At 34.2% G+C, this 19,378-nt stretch overlaps 1 protein-coding gene across 3 annotated transcripts in view; it reads right to left on the bottom strand.

Moving 5' to 3' along the window:
* Window positions 1-19,378, bottom strand: part of LOC141397099 (dual specificity protein phosphatase 13B) — a 50,701-nt gene that overhangs the window by 13,122 nt on the left and 18,201 nt on the right. The window contains exon 2 of one of the 3 annotated variants that reach the window (XM_073973018.1): window positions 1,580-1,639. The exons of 1 other annotated variant lie outside the window; for it this stretch is intronic. In XM_073973018.1, the coding sequence (XP_073829119.1) occupies window positions 1,580-1,639 (60 nt within the window). Of the gene's footprint in view, window positions 1-159; window positions 193-1,579; window positions 1,640-19,378 lie in introns of those variants that run through there. One more of the 3 variants, XM_073973017.1, reaches the window with a different exon arrangement.

Raw genomic sequence — 19,378 nt, 5'->3', positions numbered from 1 at the left:
TAGAAGCAGCTTTCTTCCTGAAAGAAAGGGTCTATAGAAGCAGCCTATCTTTCTGAAAGAAAGAGTCTGTAGAAGCAACCCTTCTTACTGAAAGAAAGTGTCCATAAAAGCGTCCTTTCGTTCTTAATGAGTTAAAATATGTCACAAATTTAATCATACCTTGTATGGGATTGTCATTGCACTTGTCACACATATGATAATAGAAAATAGAAAAGCAAAATCAGCATTCCTCTTTTTTCTCTTCCTGCACATTTCCTCTCCTGATTTTCACTCATTCACACTTTCACTTTCTAATGTACAATACAAACCTTTTACAATGACCCTGAAAACAATAGCAACGAAAAACAATCGTCGAAATACAAAGCAAAAACTACTACTAATTTGTCGGATTTGTGTTTCTGTCGTCGTTGTCTTCGTCTGTCGTTTGGATACTACTCCTGTCGGCATAGCAGGGCAACAAACAGCACAATGGCATTTCGAGAATCTGTTTCGTTTTAATATGCCAATCTATGTGCGAAATATTCCTCTTTTCTGTTGCTGTTGCAGTTGCACATTCGTCGCCAATTGCTGCTCATTATTGGCCCATAGCCAAGATGTGACAACAACGTAGTGTAGGAAAAAAATCTGACATGAAATCACAAAAACAGATATGCAAATAAAACGAAGTAACGGAGGCAAAAATGCAATAGCAAAAATCAACAAGAAATAAAATGTTAATTATATGCAGGAATTTCACTGTTAGGACTAAAGGAAATGAGAATAACTTATATGTTATAAGGCAAGAAATTAAAAATAGATTTGTACAGTGGTTCACATGTCTCAGGGGATTTTTTAATAAATGCTAAAATAATCAGTGGAATGGTTCTTATGATTATTCATTAACTCCAAGAGAACTACAGGACGTAGTCGATCGGTTAACATAATGTATTGCTGGCGTTATCCTCATTGCGTCATTGTTAAATATGATGATCAGCAAGTAAAAGTAAAAACACCAGTTTCGTATAAAAGACATGTGTTTCCAAAAACTTTTAATTTTCTATAATATACACGTGTTTAAGACATTACGAAAACCTTCAACAGGGTTAGTGTCAAGCGGCCATATTTTCCTTGTAATTTTTAGTTAATATTTTTTCGGTCTTACTATTATTGTTTTTGCATATAAGCCAATTAGCATATCTCAAAACGTTAAAATAGCAAGAACGACAATCTATTAACATATGACGGGCACTTAGACAACGTGACAAGGTCGACAGACACCGTCGCAACAACAAATAATGTAAGAGACAATTCAAAAACAATTTTAAAGCGCCTAAAAGTAGACTCGTGTTATTTTTAAACATTGTAAACCTAATAATACACAACATTTGTTAGAAATGTCATTCACAAGGTTAGGAGGCAAACATTTCTAAGAATTATAATAAAACTTTTTTTTTTTTTAATGTTAATAGAAAGCATCAAAACATGACGGACATTACAATAGCACGTGGCACGTGCATTTTTTTATTTGCGTCTAGCATAAGACTAAGAGGAACATAGCAACACTAAAGGAATATAAGAACAAACGTAGTATAATGCCAACCTGATAGTATAGAGCACTGTATCTGTCACTAATGGGAGTGTAAGATCTTTGATAGGGAAGCTGTAAAAATAAAATGGAATAGAAATAGAAATTTAATTAAAATAGTTGTCGAAAAGAACATCAGATTGGGGTAAATAATATTTTTTAATGAAAATATATAAAAAATTAATATAATTGAAATAAAAAATAATCTAAATAAAAATGTATGTTAATTTGTAAAAATGTACATAAAGTAAACTAAGTAAATTTTATCATATACAATAATGATTGATATAACAAGTAAAAAAGTATCAGCCGGCTTTGCCGATAGAGATATACCCTCAGCCTATGTGAATTGAAACTTTCAACCATGGGCAGATCGAATGCATTTAAAGTCTTTTCAGATTTTTGTAGCCCTTTTTGGACATTTGAAATTGCCGATTAAATGTGGATTAGGATTAAAGTGGACCGACATAGTTCATTATGGAAGTGTATCATATTTTGGGAGTCATATCTTTTCGACACATATCGCGTCCACTAGCCATTTCAATGGTTCATCATATAACTTTTGGACCAGTATGCCAGGAAGCATGGACTTGTGAACGGAAAACATAATATCGCTGTAAACAGGACCACAACGAACAGCATCGTACACATTTCCAAAGGATCTTCGAACAGACCCCAAATTGCACTTAGACACAAATGTTGAACTTTGTGGGGAGGTAACCTAAGTAGATGACCGATATGGGCCATTTTAGAAGTTAAACTAAATTTGGACAAAATATTAGGAGATCCAAAGTTGGTTGCTCCGTTCAAGAGATATCGTCCACACCATTTTAGTGACATTTTTAAAATATGGGAGGAAGTACCGGAAGTTGTGGACCGGTATTGCCCATCTTCGAACTGACACTAAGTTTGGACCAAATCGATTAATCAGTTTGAGAGTTATCGTGCGCTCAAGCCACTACCTATGGTGCCACCGGTTTTCTTACACCTTCTAGGCTGTTTCCCAAAAAGTGTGGACTTGCCCCTGAAAAAAATTTTACCGTCGTGGTTGAGACTGCGAATACAAGTTACTTCAACAAAAATCTAAGTAGGTAGGTACCCGAAGGAGTGAACAGATTTAATCCATATTTGAACCCGATCTATGTCTGGTAAATATATTAGGATGTGTAAAGTATAGACCAAATCAATTACTCCTTTCAAGAGTTATCGTGCGTACAATTTTTCCGAAAATTTTTTGAACTTTAGTGGGGGAGATACCTGAAGGAAGCACCGATATAGCTTATATTCGAACTTATACTAAGTTTGAACAAACTATTACGAAGGCCAAATTTTAGACCGAATCGGCAGATCCGTTCGAGAGTTATCTTGCGCTCCAACCAATACATTTGGTGCCATAGGGGTTTTTTGCAACTTTCAGGCTATTTTTCAGGAAGTATGGATTTTCGTCTGATTAAACTTGTACCGTCGCATGGGGGGCAATGAACACAAATTGTTACAACAAAAATCAAAGTTATTCGAGAGCAGGTCCTAAACTGAACTTTTCCGAAATTTTGTGTGGGAAGTACCCGAAGTAGTGGAGCAATTGAGTCCATATTGGAACATCATCTAAGTCTGGTACCATATAAACCATCCTCAAACTTAAACTAAGTTTGAACAAGATATTACGAAAGCCAACTTTTGGACCGAATCGATTGATTCGTTCGAGAGTTATCGTGCACTCCAGCCAGCCAGACAGACGGACGGACGGGCATGGCTAAATCAACTCCAAAATGTCTGAAACTGATTTCGTCCAAATATACTTGGGGTCTATAACCATTATTTCGATGAGGCACATTTTGGCCGTATGAAAGTGTATATACCCTCTTTAGCATAAATGCTGCGGGCATCAAAATTCAAAATTATACTCGAACAGCCCTTAGACTGCACTTAAGCGCAAATTTTGAACTTTTGTGAGGGAGGTACCCGAAGGTGTTGTACGATATATACCTACTTGGAACCTGATGTGCGTTTAGAAGATATGTTACATCCGTCAAATCAATCCAAAAGCTGATCTTATACTCCTTTTTTGCGAATAATTTTAAAATTTTGTTTGGGAGGCACCTACATATTCAAATTAGTATGAGACAATTTTGGACAAAATCGATTGATCCGTTCAAAGGATAAAGTGCGCGACATTTTTCAGAAAATATTTTTACTTTCGTGGGGAAGGTACAAGATGCAGTTGACCAAAACGGCCCATCTTCGAAACTGATCAATGTTAGAACAAAATATTACGACGACTAAATTTTGGAACAAATCTGACTTTTTGGAAGCAAAATGTTCAAAAAGAATATGCAAAATTTGAATTTCGTGATAGGCACCCAAAAAGCACCCCGCGTACATTCTTGGTGTAGGATATAAAAAGCAAATAACACTTAGTTGTCATGTCACCACTTTATGTACAGGTAAAATAGCTAAAATATTTATTTGTTGTTTTGCCGTTTTTTGCACGTTCGCACCCCAAAAATGTATGTATATACGCTTACACCTTGTGGAAGAGACGCCTATTAAAAATGACCACAACGCTAATTTTGACCTTGAAATTGTTTATTTGTTTACGTTATTTTCAAATTTCAATTTTCAAAATAAAAATGTGCTCACAAGACAGACAAACTACATGGGCACATATACACTTCTACATCTTCAAACACACGCACACATACATATACTCAAAAAGAACACCTTTTCAAATTTGTTCTTAACTGCATACCAAACAAAAAAAATCGCCACCCACTACTACAACATATAGGTCGTCTTAATGGGTTATAAAAATTTCCCACCTTTGTCGAATCTAAATTTGAAAAAAATATTTTCACATTGATGTGAATGGACGACATTTGGCAATGGTTTCGAAAAAAAATCCCAAAAACACTACTGAGGAGGATTATGGTTGTTGCTAGAGGGGCACTAAAACGATTTTATTTCATTTTAGAATTTTTTGTTTTTGCGATTTATGTTCATCAATTTTGTGTACATCTATTATTAGCTTTTCAAAAAAATGTGTTTTTTTTTCAAACAAAAACAACTATTTAGCATGTTGGCGTGATCATATGTGATAGGTGAGATTTTAACAGACAAAGAAGCGATGGAAATTTATTTCACTGTTTATTTTGATTTTTTTACATATTTTTTTTTAAATTATAAAACATTTTCAATTTTAATTTGCCAAATTCTTCTTTAATAAACTAAAAATATTTTTTGTGAGATTTTGTTTGTGAATACATATTGTCTGCTTATGTTGTCTATTTAAAATTGTGTTAGTGAACTTATTATTGTTTGTTTATTTTGTATTAAGTGTTTGAGATGACTCATCCCAGGTGATTGAAAAAATATTGATATTTATATGAAGAAAAGACAAAATTTTTTAGTTTTCCATAAAAAAAAATTAAAATTTTTTTTTAAGCTACATGAATGATTTTGGTACATAGATTGGGAAAAAAATCCCATTCTTAAATCTGTCCGAGATACTAATTTTTGTTGTTGCGCGCAAAAGTTATGGCGGTTTCAATTCTGATAAAAAGAAAAAAATCTTTAAAAGACTCTAATCATTATATTGAGAAACTCTCTTAATTAGGGGCTCCCTACATACTATATGGTTACTGATGTCCCATAACTTTAGTGAAAAAGTTGTAAATTTTCGCGGAAATTAGGAAAGCATTCAAAACAATTGGTAGTTTACAACTTGTTTTAACAAAATTCAACCTGTTTATGCATCTGAAAAATATATAAAAAATATGTACGTAATCTATACATCGCGAAGATTCAAATGAAACCAAAACTATACAAATCCGTTTAGTGGTTTTCATATTATAGCAAAAACAAAAACATATATTGAGAAAATTTATAAAATTTTTGTAAGAGAAAATATTTATTAAAATTTATTTTGTGAGATAGTTGAAGAAAATGTAGGAAAAATAGGTTAGAGTTATTTTTCTATTTTAGTTAATTTTCACGCAAAGAATCACATTTTTTATTCTAATCACTTCTCGATTACACGTTAACATCTAGCGGAAGATATGGGTATCGTTCAAATAAATGTTGGGTTCCTTTAAATGGGGTATAATCTTGAAATAAAATTGTATTGGGTAATGTTCATTTTGAAATGCGTGTAAATCGCGAAATCCTCAAAATCACTTGATGCGCATGCGGTTTACCAATACAGCGAATTCTTCTCTTTTAATTTGTACACATTTGCCGGGATTTACCTTGGGCGCTAAGATGTAGCATCGCCTGCAGTTAGGTGTGCAACAAACTGTATTACGCTTATATTTTGCACAATGTGCATACACTTTTTATGCGCATCCGATTTCACTATCAACCGTGAAAAAATACATCGATCTAAACATATTTCAATAAAATCCATCAAGAACCGTGGATGTAGCATCACACAGTATTTTTTGGATAAATCGGATACAGCTCCCATGCCACTAAATTTTTCAAACCGCTGTTTTCGCACAAACGCGAGTGATGATTCACTTTCTTCATTGAAATGGAAACGATCCACATAAAACGCGAATTAGTCAGCGATATTTTGAAAAACATTTTTCGCAAATTTTTCAATTTTTGCAGTAGCCATTTCCGCCGTTCTAGTAGATAGATTTTTACGATCTGTGATTCATATGATCCGGATCGCCGAAAAACTAAAATATCGCGGGGTACCAGCACACTCAAAACTATATTGTAAATACTGTACCCAAAAAATAGGTTTTTTAGAAAAAATATCGCACTAAATTTTTGCCTTTGGCAGTAGATTACTCTGCTGCTGTGTGGGCTACATACTTAGTATACATATCATATTATGCGAAATGGCGAGTTCTTTAGTCCTATAATTGGTTTTTCGAAATATCCGAATGCGCGTCCCAGTTACATAAAAAATACAAAAAACACCTGAAATCCGGCTTCAAAATGTCAGCATCCATAAAAGGTGGATGCAGTGGAAATTTTGGAAAGTGATACATTAGAAGTGTAATCATCATTTTGTATTCTCCAACTTTTACTTTGGACAGATGTCCGTCATTTGAATGGTTTAATCAGAAATCGAATAGCAATGTAAAAAACCTGTTTAGATTCAACGTGTTTTACCTATGGTTTTTCCTTTACGCGGTCGTAACTACCATGTAAATTAATTTTTTTTGCTAAATTTTTGAGCTTTGTACAAAAACATCTAAATTAATCCAGCAATAGTCATAGTTACTGGTAAACTGCAATAGTTCGCGTATTATAATAGTGCAAACCTTGGCTTCATGGAAACTAAAAAATTTTGACTTTTCCTCATATACATACGTCGCAAAGTAATAAGTAATACAGTGAAACCTAGCACAACTATGGTCTTGTCATGTCTGAGCTTTTTTTCCTTCCCAGCAAAAATTTAGTAAGCCCATGTCATTACTACATGCATTACCTAGTAATGAGTGCTCATTACACTCCGCATTATCATACAGTACATATATAATTGCTTCATAACTAATTACTTCCTTACTTACTACTCACTCACAAAGTAATGAGTTGTGTGTAATACAGTTGTGTGTTCAGAACCAGCAGGGAGCGAAAGAAAAAGAAAAAACAAAATATTTCTAACAATAGAACGCATGATTTTTAGCTTTTTTGACTACCAGTATGTGGTAAATACCTACATAAAAACATATTTAAGGAAGTATTTTCTTCCTATGACATCTCCATGTAAAAATAATGACTATTACGGTCAATTTGTAAGTAGAATAAAATCATTACTTGGGCTGAGAACCACGAAAAATGGGAAAAATATGTATGTTATGTTTCAAAAAATGTGGAGTTTTAGAGATTTGCATTTTCAAATTCTTAAAATAAAGAAATGTTTTTTTTTTTTGTCGTTAGGCGCATCCACTGTCCACTTTCCTAAGTCGAAGGGCACTCTAGAGTGGTTTTCTTGGAACTTTTACGTATCTATAGATCGAGTTCCTCACTACAGCAACTTCATGATATTACTCTAGTATGGAACTCGACCTAGCAACCCTTGATTTCTTGACATTGTTTCAAAAAAAAAAACTCTCTAGTGTGACCAAGGACTAACACATTGAAAAAATCATTTGCGGCCCTATAAAGTATATATATTCTTGATCAGGGTAAAATTTTGAGTCGATCTATGCAAGTCCGTCCATCCATCCGTCCGTCCGTCTGTGGTAATCAACCTAGCATCCACAAAAATGGAGATATGACCCTGAAATTTTGGGAAAATGTGTCTTTTGTTTTCAGGCAGGTCAAGTCAACATAAGTCCATGCTTTGGTATAGCCCCCATATAACGGTACCTCGCGATTTTCGGTATTTCGATGATTTATGTACCTCCCGATTATCGGTATTTGTGCCGAACTACCTGTTATTTGACATTTGAAGTTCCCAGTGGTCACAAAACTTCTCCACCAAAAATTTTCATCATAGGTCCACACTTTGATATCGCCCCACACAAAGGTGCCGAACGACTGAAAACATTTTTATATGCATTTTTACCTTATTTAGGTACGAGTGGTCACAAAATATCTCCGCATAAAATTGTGTTCAGGAATGAAAAAATATATTCCGTTTTAGTTCAGAATATGTTATAGTGAAATGTATATAAAAAGTTCGGTCGGGCCGAACTTAGCACTTTTTACTTGTTTCAAAATAGCCAGCCTTAACCCAAACCAAATCCAAATCTAATCCAAATTGGGTTTAAGTATGTGTGCGTATTTGTTATAAACATGTCGACCGAATTTTAGTACTAACCATAATCAAACAAACTCAAACGCTCATTTAATGGTGAAATATAATGGTTGATTGAGATCACAATTTTATGTGCTGTAACCCACCCTAATATATGAAGATTAAAAAATTCAATTTATATTTATAGAAGAAAAATACATTGTTTACTTATTATGAGTGGAAAAAATATATACAGGTATATAAAATTATTTCCACTGACGAAGGCAATATAAATCATTTGACGCAATGACTCAGAAATGCAAAAAATAATAATGTGTATGCAAATGAATGTGACAGAACTTAGGAATCGTTTTTGTGTAAATCAAAGATAAATGCCGCAATGTTCAGTATTACAAAGCCAAGTAAATAACACTGTGCAACATTTTTAAGGTGATCTTGTGCAAACAATTCGAACTGAGGATTTTTTGAAAGTACAGACCCAAACGACAAGAAACCCTAGTTGGGTTTTGTTGTGTCAGATCCAGCTCGGATTTTATGGCCCCATCTAAACATGGTTAAATATTGAGTTTTTAAAGAAATTCGGGCTATATCTCGGAAACCAATGCCAATCTTCTTCTGACCGCTGAAGCAAATTTGTCGATAAGGACAAGAAAAACATATTTGGAGAAATAATGAACACGAAAAACTACATTTATTGCCTCAAATTTCAAAATATATGCAAAAATTCCACAATTGTTATACATTTCGCACCGTATCTCCAAAACCGTTAATTTTTTCTGAATATTTTCTTTTGGAAAAATATTCCTTGGAACGTAATACACAACTCTTCAGAACATGTCATTGTTGTAAAATGCCTCTATGCCGTTGTTTTCAGTACATTATTTAACGACGATTTAATAAAAATGTCAATAATGTGGTGAAATCCGAAATGCGAAAATAAACTGTTGGTGTGAACTGTGTTTGAAATACGTGTTGAAAAAGATATGATGCAAAATACCGCTGAAACAACATAAAGTAAGCATTTTAGAGTTTCAGAATGTTCTAAAGAATTGTTGAGAACTTTATTTGGAAGATTTTTGCAAAAGGTTACTTGGTTCAACTCCCAATAGTTTAGCCGATACTGACCAGAATTTCAGCAATTATGCAAAAATGTCTAGATTTTATCGATTTTGATGCCCTTGATGGAGTTTTTCTTATGTGGTTACGTTCTACTAGTTTAGGGCTACAATATTGCTAAAGACAGCAAGGCCAAATTCCTTTTCGTTTCTGAGATAAAGGCCTGATAAATGCAAAAAAGTGTAGATTTAGCCCGGTTTAGATGAGGCCATAAAATCCGAACTGGATCTGACAGGACAAAACCCTACTAGGGTTTTTGTAGTCTAAATATGTACTTTCAAAAAATGCATACTAGAAGTTGTTTGCATTTTCAGTGTTGCATAGTGTAATTAACAAGTAAAATTGGCGTCAAGTTCGGCCAGCCTGGACTTTCTTATACCGTAATCCATAATTTGTAGATTTCACTAACTTCGGTTGAATGATATGCCTGAAACTTAAAAATAGCGAAAATTGGGTTGTCAATTCAAAAACATAAAAATATCTGGAATATATATTCCGATTCCAGATAATGGAGATTTCGGGTAAATAGACTCACTGATAATAGAGGTTCGACAGCACTTATTTCGTCCAACAGTTAAATTCACTCACTCTTAGGTATCGAACATTTTGTTGTGCATTCGAATATATACCATTATATAGATGAAGATTTATACACGTATCTATAGATCGAGTTCCTCACTACAGCAACTTCATGATATTACTCTAGTATGGAACTCGACCTAGCAACCCTTGATTTCTTGACATTGTTTCAAAAAAAAAAACTCTCTAGTGTGACCAAGGACTAACACATTGAAAAAATCATTTGCGGCCCTATAAAGTATATATATTCTTGATCAGGGTAAAATTTTGAGTCGATCTATGCAAGTCCGTCCATCCATCCGTCCGTCCGTCTGTGGTAATCAACCTAGCATCCACAAAAATGGAGATATGACCCTGAAATTTTGGGAAAATGTGTCTTTTGTTTTCAGGCAGGTCAAGTCAACATAAGTCCATGCTTTGGTATAGCCCCCATATAACGGTACCTCGCGATTTTCGGTATTTCGATGATTTATGTACCTCCCGATTATCGGTATTTGTGCCGAACTACCTGTTATTTGACATTTGAAGTTCCCAGTGGTCACAAAACTTCTCCACCAAAAATTTTCATCATAGGTCCACACTTTGATATCGCCCCACACAAAGGTGCCGAACGACTGAAAACATTTTTATATGCATTTTTACCTTATTTAGGTACGAGTGGTCACAAAATATCTCCGCATAAAATTGTGTTCAGGAATGAAAAAATATATTCCGTTTTAGTTCAGAATATGTTATAGTGAAATGTATATAAAAAGTTCGGTCGGGCCGAACTTAGCACTTTTTACTTGTTTCAAAATAGCCAGCCTTAACCCAAACCAAATCCAAATCTAATCCAAATTGGGTTTAAGTATGTGTGCGTATTTGTTATAAACATGTCGACCGAATTTTAGTACTAACCATAATCAAACAAACTCAAACGCTCATTTAATGGTGAAATATAATGGTTGATTGAGATCACAATTTTATGTGCTGTAACCCACCCTAATATATGAAGATTAAAAAATTCAATTTATATTTATAGAAGAAAAATACATTGTTTACTTATTATGAGTGGAAAAAATATATACAGGTATATAAAATTATTTCCACTGACGAAGGCAATATAAATCATTTGACGCAATGACTCAGAAATGCAAAAAATAATAATGTGTATGCAAATGAATGTGACAGAACTTAGGAATCGTTTTTGTGTAAATCAAAGATAAATGCCGCAATGTTCAGTATTACAAAGCCAAGTAAATAACACTGTGCAACATTTTTAAGGTGATCTTGTGCAAACAATTCGAACTGAGGATTTTTTGAAAGTACAGACCCAAACGACAAGAAACCCTAGTTGGGTTTTGTTGTGTCAGATCCAGCTCGGATTTTATGGCCCCATCTAAACATGGTTAAATATTGAGTTTTTAAAGAAATTCGGGCTATATCTCGGAAACCAATGCCAATCTTCTTCTGACCGCTGAAGCAAATTTGTCGATAAGGACAAGAAAAACATATTTGGAGAAATAATGAACACGAAAAACTACATTTATTGCCTCAAATTTCAAAATATATGCAAAAATTCCACAATTGTTATACATTTCGCACCGTATCTCCAAAACCGTTAATTTTTTCTGAATATTTTCTTTTGGAAAAATATTCCTTGGAACGTAATACACAACTCTTCAGAACATGTCATTGTTGTAAAATGCCTCTATGCCGTTGTTTTCAGTACATTATTTAACGACGATTTAATAAAAATGTCAATAATGTGGTGAAATCCGAAATGCGAAAATAAACTGTTGGTGTGAACTGTGTTTGAAATACGTGTTGAAAAAGATATGATGCAAAATACCGCTGAAACAACATAAAGTAAGCATTTTAGAGTTTCAGAATGTTCTAAAGAATTGTTGAGAACTTTATTTGGAAGATTTTTGCAAAAGGTTACTTGGTTCAACTCCCAATAGTTTAGCCGATACTGACCAGAATTTCAGCAATTATGCAAAAATGTCTAGATTTTATCGATTTTGATGCCCTTGATGGAGTTTTTCTTATGTGGTTACGTTCTACTAGTTTAGGGCTACAATATTGCTAAAGACAGCAAGGCCAAATTCCTTTTCGTTTCTGAGATAAAGGCCTGATAAATGCAAAAAAGTGTAGATTTAGCCCGGTTTAGATGAGGCCATAAAATCCGAACTGGATCTGACAGGACAAAACCCTACTAGGGTTTTTGTAGTCTAAATATGTACTTTCAAAAAATGCATACTAGAAGTTGTTTGCATTTTCAGTGTTGCATAGTGTAATTAACAAGTAAAATTGGCGTCAAGTTCGGCCAGCCTGGACTTTCTTATACCGTAATCCATAATTTGTAGATTTCACTAACTTCGGTTGAATGATATGCCTGAAACTTAAAAATAGCGAAAATTGGGTTGTCAATTCAAAAACATAAAAATATCTGGAATATATATTCCGATTCCAGATAATGGAGATTTCGGGTAAATAGACTCACTGATAATAGAGGTTCGACAGCACTTATTTCGTCCAACAGTTAAATTCACTCACTCTTAGGTATCGAACATTTTGTTGTGCATTCGAATATATACCATTATATAGATGAAGATTTATACACCCAAAACCAAATAATCATATTTAACAATGACATAGTATTTCCTATTTTCCTTATTTTCAATACATGCAATCCTATTTGCAAAAATTGTTTTCTGTTTTTATTCTTCGAAGCCTTGAAAACTATCAAATTTATAATTTCCATACTTCAACATTTGCATTTATTCTATAAACAATAAGAAATAAAAAACTTAATCAACTTCCTGACATTGATATATCATGGGCGCATGTCAACAATTAATTTAAACGATAAAACAAAAATTCAAAATCATTTAATGCACCTGTATTGACGTTGTTTGGCATAGTCAACTGAAAGCGTCTGAAAAGTACTATGTTCAGCCAAAGGAAGGGGTTTGTACAGATATTATTGTTGAAATGCAAACCTCTTAGAAGAAAAAAAGCACTTTTAATAGCTTAGGGTATCGATTTATTAACATAAAAGCCAAGTTGTTCCCATGAATGTCATGACAATTTAAAATATAATTTGTTTTCAGTTATGAGGAAAGCATTTTTGCTTAAACATCTGGCAATAAGGTGAAATTAAAAGTGAGTAATTTAAAATTGTATAAATTTGAGCTTTTTATAAGGAGAAAAATAAATTAGATTTCAAAACCTAATGAAGACATCTGTTCTTATCTAACTTTATTACCTAGTTTGGCCAAGTAAAATAAGCATTATTTTAAAATTACTTTAGCCCATCTCTTTCCCACATTTCATTTTTCCCCCAAACATTCAGTGGTAATAAAAACTACCCCAAACCTAATCTAATGTTGCAAAACAAATTGCATTACATATCAGGGTAATTGAAATCATTTATATTATTACGAATTTATCCTAGTTTCGTGCTAAAACTTTGACGTTGTATTATTGGCAACAATGTCGGCACGGATTTTTATAATAAAGCAACGGCGGCGACAACAACGACGACATAAAATGCAAATTCAAAGAGAAAGAAACAAAAAATCACCAGGTCATGCCTCCGCTGTTAGTGCATTAACACTATTTGCTGAGTCATGGGATATCGGAAACATGTAAATTTAAAATGTTTCTTATTTGTAGTAGCTGCACATGGGTCGTCCGTCGTCCATTGCCATCATGATCCGGTCTAGGTAGGCAGTAGTAAGCAAAGTTTAGCAAAATATCCGTCTTTCCGTTTGGTCTATAAACACTGTTGATCCACTGACCAATATTTGTATGCAATAAATAGCCAACAACAACAACCACAAGAACTACAAATAAAAGCCAGTATCAAGTTGATAAAATAGTTACAATTTTAGCTAAGACCTTACTTAACTATCGATAAGTGAATAAACTTGTTAACCCAGATTGTGGCAGAGAGGGTAGAACCACAAAAAAAACACGAAACTTAGTAAGTTATATGAAACATTTGCAGTTGTGTTACCAAACTAGATGGATGGATGGATGGGAAATGTAGAGCAATAAATCCATTCAAATGTAAGTTTGTTCAAGACTTGTTGCCAATAAAGGTCGCATGAGGGTAAAGCAACACGATTACAATTTAACAAATTAAATAAGTTTGCCATACGATGGCGAAAATTATATGCTTGCTAAAAATTGTATAGCAAATAAATGAAACGTAATTATTAACAAAAGCAAATAAATGAAACGTAATTATTAAAAAAATATAAAAGAAAATTAAATTCTGGTGGTTATGATGGAATACACCGACGCACAGTGGTCGAAATCACTGATCAAGCGGCGCGAAATTAATAACTTAGAAACGAATGGAGATATCTTTCTGAAATTTTGCACAAACTCAGTCTGTGTCCGTCGGTAATAATGGACTAAATATGAACAACATCGGCTAATATTTTGGTATAGCCCCTATACCTCCTCCCTCCTGATATTCGGTATTTTGAGAATTTAAGCCACCCTTTCCGGCCAAATTAGGTGTAATTTGGTATTTGGGGTTCCCAGTGGACATAAATATTCTCCACCAAAAATTGTGGACATATGTCTACGTTTTGATATTGTCCCCATATAACGGTACCCCCAAATATTCGGTATTGTTAGGATTTTGTCTACATTTTCAGACCAAGTAAGCTAAATTTTGGCATAGGATGTTCTCGTTGGTTATACATCTTCTCCACCAAAAATTGTGAACATAGGTCTACATTTTGATATAGCCCCCATATAACTGTACCGACAGATTTTTGGTATTTTGAGGATTTAATCTATTTTTCAAGACCATTTATCAGCAAGATTTGCAGCTATTTGCAGCTAAATTGTGATTATTCGGAATCTAGGAAGTCCAAATTAATTAGTAAACAAAAAATTGGACTGGACCTTAGAGAACCTTTGTAGTTACGCTCCATTCAACAAAAGTATGTTGCACTAAAAACATAAAAAAAAAATTATAATTTTTGAAAATTTATTGCTATATAACTATGTAACTTCAGACCCCAAACATTTATTTTGAATTAAACTTACACCCTCCCCTATTAATAAAAAATAAACTTTGTTTAGTTCTATTACGAATTTATTTAAAAATTAAACAAATATGAAATCAGGTTTTTAGCAACAATTTTGTTAAAATCTGATGCATCAAAATTTCTTGAACTTGACAGCGAATAACTGAGTGAATATTTACAACAACAAAAAAGTAAAAACAAAATCTTAGTCAGCAGAGTGTCTGTAATCGATACAATGGAAAACATTTCGCAATTTTTTACCTTGATTTTTTGACTTTCGCGCCGCTAGATCAATGGTTTCGACCAGTGTGCGACGGTCCACTAAAAAGGGCAAATGAACTAGTTCTGTTAAGTATGAAGGGTATATTAAGTTTGTTTTTCCAGTTGTAACCAGGGTTTCGGAGTCGGAGTCGGAGTCTACGAGTCGGAGTCGAGCAATTTTGCTGGAGTCGGAGTCGGAGTCTGAGTCGAAAAAAATAACTCGACTCCGACTCCGGGCAAATTTTTTTCCACGTTATAGAAATATAACATTAAATTTGGAACAAGAACATTTTTTTTTTAAATCATTATTTATTTTAAAAGAAAGGTATAAGAAAATATATATGCAAATTATATATTATACTAAGTAAAATGACAATTCACAGGATATTTACTATCCTCTGAGATCGAATTAAGATGGGACCCTTAACTTCTTTCGTCAGATTTCTTACTGGTCTTCTCACAAAGGTCTACTGGTATTCTTATCTTGTTCTTAATGAGAAATCATCCTTGTCTTCTATTAAAGACACTGTGGTCTCTATGGGAAATCTTACTGAATACCCTGTGACACAAAATGAAAGTTAAGATCTGGGGAGGACAATTCCTTTTGTGAATGATATCCCCAATTGGGAACCCCAAATGATCCCATAGGATTCATTATATACTCAATGAGGGCTTTAGATGGAGACATTCAAATAACGGGATCTGTCCGCCAGGAACAGATATAGTTGATGTGTATCCGAGTTTTCTACACAATTAATTGCATATACGAAATTCAATGAAATACATAATCATAAAGTTTTCATGAGAAAGGATCGGGTAAAAATGATATAGGACAATGAAATGACATGATATTACAATGTCGATTTCTTGTCCTAGTGGACCGACCCTACATAAAATTTTTCTAGCAACATTTTTGTAGAATATTTTCATGTACGAAATCTCATCGTTTGCTAATTTTTCAGTTCCAAAAAAACATCCATCTGCCTACGTGCTGAGTGATGTACACAATATATCTTAAATATTTCAATAAAATTATCCACTCCACCCACACCAAAATTCAAAATGTGAGCGCTGAATTTTAGTTTAAGGGGTGATCCCTATTTGTAAATTTCAGAAAAAAGTAGAAAGTATAAATAGCATATAATATGTGGTCAAATTTTTAAAGTCGATCGGAATAAGCGTTGGATGGGAACAATTTATTTAATTTTGTATGCAGCATATAAACTGTGTTTTTCTCGAAATCGGCCACAAAAATATATGACAATTGGTTTATTAGTTTTCGAGATAGAGTGGGCACCGCAAAATGCTTTAATAAAAACAGGGTTTCGTAGACGGCCTCTAAACTTCGTAATATTTTTCTCTTTCAGATGAAGAATGGCTTTTATAGAGCTTTACAACTTGGGGTCTCCTTATAAGGCTAAACACACTATAATGTTGGCTTACATCCAGTTTGAAACTAAGTCGTGAATTGCTTATAGTTTTTATTGCATGTAGTCCTTACGATTTGTATTGCCCCATCATTTTCACATATTTTGAAAGCTTAAAGATTTTCTCACGCGAAAGAATTCCGCCCAGAATATACTAGTGCAACAAATGGAAAACCGACAAAAACTTTCGAACTTTGCTATATTTCAATGTAAGATTCTTCATATAGGCCAAAATATAGGAAAATATTAAAAATTTGTGCACATTTTATTAATTTTTAGTGATATAGGAATTCACTCTCGGAGTCGACCCGGAGTCTGAGTCGGAGTCGGAGTCGTGAAAAAAACTCGCCTGGAGTCGGAGTCGGAGTCGAGCCAAAAATACCTCGACTCCGAAACCCTGGTTGTAACGTATTGAAATAATCATTTGCGACCCTATAAAGTATACGTATATATTCTTGATCAGGGTAAAATTCTGAGTCGATCTATGCATGCCCGTCCGAAAATCTGTTGTAATCACTCTAGCATCCACAAAAATGGAGATAGGACACTGAAATTTTGGGAAGATGCATCTTTTGTTTGCAGGAAGGTCAAGGTCGGTGATGGGCTATTCTAGTTCATGTTTTGGTGTCCCGATTTTTGATATTTTGACGTTTTTAATCACATTTTTATAACAAAAACAAGTGAGCCAAGGCTACAGTCGGGTCGGGGCCGACTATGTGATACCCTACACCACTACCCCTGTTCATAAGCTTTTGACTAATAAAATTCAAAATATTAAAGTTGGGATAGCTTAGCGCCTTTGATCTGAATGTCTTCATTAACACAGGTCAATTTTTTTGAAACGCATTTAAGTGCATCGAAAGTACAACCCAAACAAAAAATGGAAAAGTGGGATGTATGCCAACAATCAATAGGCTTATTTCTGTGTTAGACCCCCATCAACCCCCAAAATTTCGTGAGGATCCGATAAAAATTCGTAGTGTGATTGCACAAAAATGGAAAAAGGGATGCATTACCGACCATTGCGATATCTCTGTTATCACATCGTTGTAAAGGTGATATTTTCTACTTTCCTTGCCAGGTTTTGCTTTCGATATACCTCCTACAGAAGGGAGATATTAACTTAGAAATAAAACGTTGGCCTTTTTTCCAAATATTTATTTTGTCACATTCCGACCCCTGAATAATATACTACCATTATCAAAAATCAAAAGGTTTTTTCCTCTGTGGGACCCCCAATAACACCCAAATCTGTGATATTCGTCATTATTATTAAAATCGCAAAAATGAAAAGTTGTGTTCTATTAGCGGCTTTTGCGATATCTTCGTTGTTTGACCACCTACGACAACCTACGATAGCTGATATTTTCTACTTTCATCAGCAGGTTTTACTTTTGATATACCCCTTTTAGAAGCAGAGATATTCGCTTTGAAATAAAACGTTGACTTTTTCTCCAAATAAGTTTTTTGCCCATTCCGAACTCTGAATATTATCCGACCATCACCAAAATCAATAGGCTTCTTTCTCTGTAGGATCCCCATTAGCCCGTGACGATCCGATTAAAATTGCGACCTGTAACATGATTACAAAAAAATGAAAAAATGGGACTTTGTTTTTGGAAGATCCCCAACCGAAGCTGTGATATTCGTCATTATTATTAAAATCGCAAAAATAAAAAGTTGGGTTCTATTAGCGGCTATTGCGATATATTCGTTGTTTGATCACCTACGAGAACCTACTTTACATCATTAGAAAGGCGATATTTTCTACTTTCATGGTCAGGTTCTGCTTTTGGTATACCCCATATTGAAGCTGAGATATTCGCTTTGGAAAAAAACGTTGTCTTTTTCTCCAAATAAGTTTTTTGCCCATTACGACCCCTAAATATTATCCGACCATCACCAAAATCAATAGGTTTCTTCATCTGTGTGACCCCCATTAACCCTGATCGTGACGATCCGATCAAAATTGAGACCTGTAGCGTGATTTCCAAAAAAGTGGAAAAATGGGATGTATTACCTACTATTGCGATATCTCCGTTATTTGGTCACCTACGCCGACCTAGTTTACATCATTGTAAAGATGTAATCTTCTACTTTCACAGCCAGGCTTTGCTTTTGGAAAGTCCCCAACCAAAGCTATGATATTCGTCATTATAATTAAAATTGCAAAAATGCAATTTGGGGTTTTATTTGCGACTATTGTGATATCTTCGTTGTTTGATCACCTACGAGAACCTACTTTAGAAAGGCGATATTTTCTATTTTTATTGTAAGGTTTTGATTTTGGTATACCCCGTATAGAAGCTGAGATATTCGCTTTGGAAAAAAACGTTGTCTTTTTATCCACATAAGTTTTTTGCCCATTCCGGCCCCTAAATATTACCCGACCATCACCAAAATCAATAGGCTTCTTCCCCTCCGGGACCCCCATCAACATCCAAAATTTCGTGACGATCCGATCAAAATTGCGACCTGTAGCGTGATTACAAGGTTTAGATGGACAGACGGACGGACACACATAGCCAGATCGACTCAGCTCGTCGAGACATTCATTTTGGTATATATAAGTATGGGTCTACGACCATTATTTCGATGCGTTACAAACTTTTTGGCCAAAACCAACTTATAATACCCTTCCCACATAGTGGTGTAGGGTATAATTATGGACATTGGTCCATGT

This window comes from Musca autumnalis, unplaced genomic scaffold (assembly GCF_047663935.1).
Source record: "Musca autumnalis isolate F117 unplaced genomic scaffold, ASM4766393v1 scaffold_3, whole genome shotgun sequence".
Classification (NCBI taxonomy): domain Eukaryota; kingdom Metazoa; phylum Arthropoda; class Insecta; order Diptera; family Muscidae; genus Musca; species Musca autumnalis.
Note: the sequence above shows the minus strand (reverse complement) of the source record. Positions and strands in the feature narration are given on the sequence as shown.